This window comes from Octodon degus, unplaced genomic scaffold (genome assembly GCF_000260255.1).
Source record: "Octodon degus isolate 3935 unplaced genomic scaffold, OctDeg1.0 scaffold00093, whole genome shotgun sequence".
In the NCBI taxonomy this organism is placed as follows: Eukaryota; Metazoa; Chordata; class Mammalia; order Rodentia; family Octodontidae; genus Octodon; species Octodon degus.
The window spans coordinates 1,976,449-1,984,259 of NW_004524669.1; the positions used below are offsets into that span (position 1 = coordinate 1,976,449).

At 45.1% G+C, this 7,811-nt stretch overlaps 1 protein-coding gene across 1 annotated transcript in view; it reads right to left on the reverse strand.

The window, feature by feature from the left end:
- Bcdin3d (BCDIN3 domain containing RNA methyltransferase) overlaps positions 1 to 2,245 on the reverse strand; it is a 6,822-nt gene extending 4,577 nt beyond the window's left edge. The window contains exon 1 of the mRNA XM_004637792.2: positions 1,998 to 2,245. Coding sequence (XP_004637849.1) covers positions 1,998 to 2,234 — 237 coding nt within the window. The 5' untranslated portion in view covers positions 2,235 to 2,245. The remainder of the gene's footprint in view (positions 1 to 1,997) is intronic.
- Positions 2,246 to 7,811: the final 5,566 nt, after the last annotated feature.

Consider the following 7,811-nt stretch of genomic DNA (forward strand, 5'->3'; position numbering starts at 1 on the left):
ACATAAATGCTGGATATACACAGGACAGAAGCCCAAGCAATTACAAATATTGGTGCCAAAAAGTACAGGGATAGGAGTAAAGACTTAATGTTTTTACTAGTGATCTCTTGTTATCCATGGGGAACTGGTTTTAGGACTTATTTACTTGGTACAGGGTCTCACTATGCAGCTCATACTCATAGTGATCCTCCTGTCTCAGCTTCCCCAGTGCTGAGATTACAGGCATGTGCCACCATGCCCAGACTTGGAGGCTGGCTCAGCTTGGGGCTGGCAGGGCATGCAGCACCAGGGAGCAAACTCAGGTCCTTGCACTTGCTGGGCAGGCGCTTAAACCATGGAGCTATCTCCCCACCCTCGGGACCCTTGACAATAACAAAACCCAAGCAAGCTCAAGTCCCTTAAATAAAATGGTATAGTGTTGTATTTGCAAACAACAAATATCTATATCTAGCTAATATAGTGTGTTATCCCTAGATTATTATAATATCCACTTCAAAATAAATGCCATGGAAATGATTCTGGCTGTAATGTTTAGGGATTAATGACAAGAAAAAAGCTGGTACATTTTCAGTATAGTCACAATTTTTTTCAAACATATTCGACCCATATTTGGTTGAACCCACAGATAAGTAACCCCTAGGATATGGAAGACCAGCTATATGCAGAAGTATTTTTAAGTATAAAAGTAGAAAGTTCCTTAAAGTATACACACAGCAGGCATGGTGGTGGCCTGCCTGCAATCCCAGCCCTCTGTGAGGCTGAAGAGGATTCCACATCTGAGGCCAGGCTGGACAGTTAGCAAGATTCTTGTCTCAAAATAAAAAGTAAAAAATGGCTGGATGTAGCTCAGTGTGAAGGCCCTGGAGTTCAATCCCCAGCACTCCACCCCCACACCAAGGCTCTTCCACTGCTTTCCCCTACTGATTTCCTCTATCATCTCGCAGGAGAAGTGTTTGCAGGAGACACCGGGACACCCACCCATCTGCTAATTCCCGTTTTTAAGCTGTATCCTACTGTTCTTCTCCCCTTTATTAGCTGTGATCCTCAAGGCCTTCAATCCTTCACCAAAGTCTCTTTTGCTAAAGGCCATCAACATGCTGAACTCTACACACTCCCTCCAGGTCCTACTCTGCAGTGAGCAAGATTTGAAGTGAGAGTGATAACTGTGTGTGTTACTGGGGAATGAACCCAAGGTCTTTGCACTGATGTATATCGTTAGTTTTCTGAGACAGGGTCTTGCTAAGTAGTGAAATTGCTCAGGCTGGGCTCAAATTTGTGAGCCCCCTCGGTCAGCCTCTAAGGGTTCCGGAATTACAGGCAACTGCCACCTAATGAGAGCAGAACTTTCTGAAGCGTTTGCAATCCTAGGCTAAGTCTGCCAGTTCCCCTAGGAAATCCTGTGGCTACAAGTAGTTGAGTCATTTTCTTATTTTGCATATAGTTTGACTACAATCAAGTGCCTAAAAAACTTTGTAGCAAAAAGAATGGCAAGGCTTCCCTCCAGCAGAATGCTGTATTTTCTTTCTCATTCTCTCCAACATTCTCGATTGTCCTTCTCAGTGCACTGCTTTTAACACGCGCACTTGGCCTACGGTCCATCCTGGACTGTCTATGGGTGGTACACATAAGTCTTAATTCCAGGAATGATTCTGTCATCCCTGGTTCATCCTGCCCAGTAAAACCAACCCCAACTCTACGCTCCCAAACGTGGGTCCCCGAGGCCTATTTCCCCAGCGAGAACGCCAAAGTACCGGAAGTACAGATAAGGTTGGCCTTCCCGCCGGATCTGTCGGAGACGGCAGAAATGTGGAACACGGTCCAGAAAGATTCCTCCTCAAGATTCCTAAGGCAGACGTTAGCGTGCGACGCCTGAGAACAGGCACCGTAAGAGCAGCACGGGTTCGGCCGATAGCCCAAATGGGGCGGGCCAGAGCCACATGGCCGTGGGGCTAGCTAGCTCTAGGCTCCCGGGTTCGGATCCCTCTCCCGCCACTCACCCCAGAGTTACACCCCACGTCGAGCCCCAAAATCGGCCTCGTCTCAGGACCATCGGGAGGGAAGAGCTGTCGAAGCAGCTCGGGGGGCAGGAGGCGGAGCCGTTGTTCCGGAGGGTAGAAGTGGGAATAAGAAGGGAAATTTCCGAACGGGGCAGCCCCGGGTTCCAGCACTCGCCGTTCCTCCTCCGCCTCGGCCGCTTTATCGCCCCCTCCTGCCGGCTTCCCCCGCGCCGCCATTAGCCCGAGTCCCAGCGGAAGCGGAAGCGGAGGCGGAAGCGGAGGCGGAAGCGGAGGCGGAAGCTGGGCGGCCGCGCGCCTGCGCCGAGTGGCGGGGCGGTCGCGGGCTGCGGCGCGGGGCGCGAGCGGGGTGTCCTCTGTCTGTGCAGTCTCGGTGTGACGGGCCCCCTGGACCTCTGTCTGCTTGTACCCTGAGGAGCTGGTTAGGATCTTGGAAGCTGATTTAGGTCTCACCCTGACCCAAGTGCTTGAAATGCAATCCGGAGGAGAGAGGGAGTTTGTGGTCATACACTGAATCAGTGACCCAGGAGCTTGCCCCGGGTTCAAGGGTAGGCGGGAGCCGCGGATCATCTGTGCTGAGATGGACAGGTGGACAATGGCAGTTGCAGACTGTTCTTTTTTTTTTTAAATTTTATTTACTTATTTATGTGTGTGTGTGTCCAGGGGCGGGGCTGGCTGGCATGTGGTGCTGGGGGATTGAACCGCGGTTCCTGCGTTTTGCTAAGCTTGTTTCAAGTAGGTGCTTTAGACCACTGAGCCATCTCACCAGCCCCTGCAGACTGTTCTTGAGAGGAGGGCTTATGCCGTAAGAGCCTGCGCTCGAAGAGTGCTTATAGGCACCCTTGTAAAGCCCTTTATATGTATTAATTAATCATCCCACCAACCTGGTAAGGAGCGGACCATAATTAAGATTCTTTTTATATAATTGAATTTGTTGGGGACACAGCAAAGTTACCCAAAGTGGCACAGAACAGGGATGATAGTATTAGGATCTGGACGCAGGTAGTTCAGCTCCAGACAGTGTTGGCAACGTTCTTACTTTCAGCCTATAATTTTCTGTGGTTACCCTAATGTTGGGCATAAAGATGCTCAACAAATATTCATTGTATGAAAATAGAGGATGCTCATCGCTATTTGCAGGTCTGCTTGGGAAAAATGAAAATGAAAAGGAGATACCAAGCCAAAAGAAACACGGTGGAATGGAAGTATGAAAGATGTTCGCTGAACCAGAGATATTAAAAGACAAAAAAACTGGTAAGGAGAGGAATTGAGGAGTCAGCTTAGGCAGCACATTCAAGTTAGAAATCAACATGCCCTGTCACCTCCAACAGGGTCAGCGAGTCATGCTGACCTATCCCCATGTGACCAGCTTATCTTACAGGGTCTTTTTGCTGCATAAGACAAGCGATTTGCTGAAGGAATAAAAGACTAAAGCATGACACTGAAGACTGGCTATCAGGGGTTAAATATTAGGCCCCTCCCAACCTGAAGAGAAAAAACTTGGGACAGACCAGTCTGTTCAAACAGGAAAGGGGCTGAGGAGATAACTCAGTAGAATAAGCACTTGCTTGAGGGCCTGAGTTTAATCCCCGGTTCTGCCAAAACAAAAAAACTCAACCTGAGAAACAAAATAAGTCTGTTTATCAGGATGGCTCCCAGGCCTGGTTCTCAGGCTTAAAGGACACCCTGTAAATCTACAGAATGACACGATGTCAATCAGCAGAATACCACTGTCATCCTGTATTTCCCTTCCCCCAAAGAGGCGCCAGGCCTATCAATGACCCCTGAGAAACTTAAAACTTTTTATCTTCCCATACCTATGCTAGTGTATAAAGCTGGCTTTCTTCCTTTGTTCATAGTCAACAGCCTTCTCGCCCTTGACCAGGTTGCACGCGGCCTGAAAGAAAGATATCAGTGCTTCAACCATGCCTGTCCTAGTGATCTTGGTTGCTTCCTGGGGTCTAGCCTGACACTATCTCTTGCAATTTTTACCTGTATGTACTTTCATGTCTCTTTGATCTGCTGTTTTACTGTTTTTGTGTAAGATTCAAGGACATAAGTCAATGACTAAAGGTCATAGTGGATTAAATAAACCATAGTATTCTGCACAACTTCCAGAAAAGGAGAGCAGTTCTTTCACGTTCCAGTTTTTGAAAGGATTTTTGTGAGCTGAATTTATTCTTTTTTGTCACTAGATGGCCCTAACACAAACATTTGATTGCCCTCAGTTTTCTTTCTTTTTTTGCCGAACTGGGATTGCACTCAGGCCCTTGCTCTTGCCAGGGAAGCGTTTCTTCCACTGAGCCATCTCCCCAGCCCCTTGCCCTCAGTTTTCAAAGAGCTAAAATCACTTTCTAAACACTTTTTGTTTAAGCAAGCACTTTCTCTCCCTCCTTCCTTCCTTCCCCTCTTTTCTCCTTTTTTTGACACAGGGTCTTGTTATGTAGTTCAGGATGGCCTTACACTCACTATGTAGCCCAGACTAGCCTCCAGGTTATGAAGATCCTTCTGCCTCTGCCTCTGGAGTATTTTCAGGAGTGTGCCATCATGCCTGGTTATTGTTGTTTTTTCTTTTTTTGTGATTCTGGGAATTGAATCCAGGGCCTTTACTCTGAGCTGTATCCCTCCTTTCTTTTCTCTTTTATTTTGAGACAGAATCTTGCTAAAATTGCTTGAACTTGCAATCTTCTTGCCACAGCCCCCAGAGATGCTGAGATTGCAGACATGTACCACTGTGCTTGGATTTTTAAAAATATTTAATTTAATTTTACTTTGAAAAGTAAAACAATACAAAACAAATAATAGAAACAGAAACAGGGTAACACACAACAGCACGTATGTTAGAGATTTTCAGAATGAGAATAGCTAATTAGCAATGGTTTTTATATTATCCATTCCCATTATCAATTCTGTTGTGGATTTTTTTTTTTTAATGTCATTAAGGAGTTTTTATTTCATTAAGGACATGGGCATGATTTGAATTCTCAAAACAGTTCATCAGAAGAAAGATAGGTGTGTCACAATTCCAAATGGTGATGATTTAGGGGAACAAAACTCCCAGCCTGAAAGATACCTGGGCAGAGTTCGTGTTCGCTAAAACCTAAGAATGAATTTTAGAAACAAAGAATGAATTTAAGAGCAGAATATATTTATTGGGGGGAAAGAAAGCTCTTATCTGAGAGAACGACAGAAAGGGGACCCTAGTGGTTGCCTATAAAATTCCTCTTCCAGGGAACTTAGAGTAAAGCCAGGTGGTGAGGTGGTTCCAAGGTGTAAAACATGGGAACTAGCTTGGTGGGCATGAAGTGGGACAGAATTGATCAACCAATAAGATTACAAGCACAATTGCTCAAGTAAAATTTATTAAATCTAGGACCAAATAAATAAATAAATAAATCCAGGACCGAATGGGAAGATGAGTCACTTTGTAAGCAGGCATGAATATAGAACTGGGTCTCTATGTAGGGTGCTGGGTTAGTGACTCTTTCAGGCATCCTCAAAATGAGAGACCTATTTAGAATATCAATCCCTGATGTCTATCCTTAGGGAGGTATGTATTTGTTTGATCTTTTGTCTTGCGGTCTGGCCCACAGCAGGGGTATCTGTTTCTCCCCAAGTTGCAAAGCCATCTTGTCTTCCATATTGTCTCCATGAGGGCCTAGCTCTGTCTGACTACCTATAATATTTCTGTCTAACTCAGCTGCCTGCAACAATGGCATTAACATATTTGTCCTGATTGTTGGGGGTTCCTCCTGACGAACAGATTGGTATAGGACTGGTAATGTTGCTGGCAATCTCAAATGCCTCAGAAGTGACAGATAAAGAGGTGATTTTCTAATCTGTACCCATTCATTTCACAGATCCTTCTCAGCCCTGGTGACCTGATACTATTTAGCTTCTGGGCCTAGGGTCTGAGTAACCAGCAGCACACCTCAGACAGCTGTAAGACCTTGCTCTGCACTTCAGACTGCCAGGTTTTGTAGAACCTAATCCTTGGGCAATTCTCATGGTGAGGGGGCTGAGAAAGGAGTATCTTCAAACACACAAATTACAAATATAAAATTAGATGTGAAAGAAAATATTTATGATGACAAATCACAAAAAATTACAAATTTCAAAATGGGACATGGGGGGAGGTGGTGAGATAACTCAGCAGTCTAAAGTGCCTGCTTAGGCAAGTTTAGGCAAAGCAAAGGGATGGGGGTTCTATCCCTAGCACCATTATGCTGTGCCAGCCCCACCCTCAGAGCAGGCTGAGCCTACCACCAAAAAACAAAATAAAACAAAACAAAAATTGGACATGGATCAAAGCATCAGAAAAAGTTCTGACAATACGGTGGTTTTGTAGCAGACAATCTCTGCCCCCTCCCCAGTATACTTCAGTTGCCCAGGTAATAGTTCCTATTACAGGGTTTTTTTTTTTTTTTTTTTTTTTTTTTTCTTTCGGTACCAGGGATTGAACTCAGGCCCTTGCGCTTGCCAGGGAAGCACTTATTTCACTGAACCATCTCCCAGGGCCCCAAATCAGAATTTTAAAATTGTACTTTTAGGAAAAACTACAGTTTTTTTCTCTCTGTCTTTCTCTCTTTTTTGTTTTTGTTTTTTTTGCAGCACCAGGGTTTGAACTCAGGACCCTGCGCCTGCCAGGCGGGTGCTTATTCTACTGAGCTATTCAGTTTTTAAAAAAAATTTATTTGTGTGTGTGTGTGTTTGTGTGTGGCCCGCTCAGCCCACCAGGGGGTGGGGCTGGCTGGCATGTGGTGCTGGGGGATTGAACCGCGTTCCCAGTGCTTTGCTAAGTTTGTTCTAAGTAGGTGCTTTAGACCAAGTAGGTGCTTTAGACCACTGAGCCATCTCACCAGCCTGAGCTATTCAGTTTTAAAACATAAAAGTTACTCATCTTTTTTTCCTTCCAAGAAATTCACTCATAAAGAAAATTCCTGTGTCAGGGATATAGCTCAGCAATGTAGCACCTGCCTGGCAAGCTCAAGGTCTTGGTTAACACACACACACACACACACACACACACACACACACACACCATTCTCAAGCTCCTAAAGATACAGATCAGCCTGGAAATTGGTTTCTGGGCCTGTGCTTTTCACCTGTGAAGTATACTTTCTCCTATAGAATTGTATTTTCAAGGAGGTAGCAATATTAATGGGTACCCTACCCCAACATCGAACATATCTGAATGGTTTCTGTTCCAGCACAGTCCACCAAATGGGAGGAGGATACACATTCCAGATCAGGAGTCTTGAAGAGACCTCCACGATCCCATAAAAATATCCAGTGCCAGATTTTAAGGTATAACTCTCTCATGAAAGCCAGCATTCTGTTTCTTTCAATGTGAACCTTTAACTTTCTCTAATAAATCCCATTTTGCCTCTTACTGATGTGTCTTGAAAATTCTTTTCCCTCAGTAAAAGTCAGCAAACCTGTGACGTAATTCTACCAGTAGGGTGGGCTTAGCCCCTGTCTAGTGACAGAAATTATATGATGCCAAATGGAAAGCATCCTGTTTTTGTTTTTTTTCCAGACAGGGTCTTGCTATGTATTCTGGCCTGGCCTTGAACTTATGATTCTCCTGCCTCAACCTTTCTAGTGCTGGGATTACAGGCCTGAGCCTCCACACTCAACTTAATCTCTCTCTCTCTCTCTCTCTCTCTCTCTCTCTCTCTCTCTCTCTCTCTCTCTCTCGGTTGGATATCTCACTATCTAGTTCAGCCTTGCCTTAAACTATATAGTCCGGCCTGGCCTTGTATATCTTTGGGCTCACAGCATTGATATCCCTGA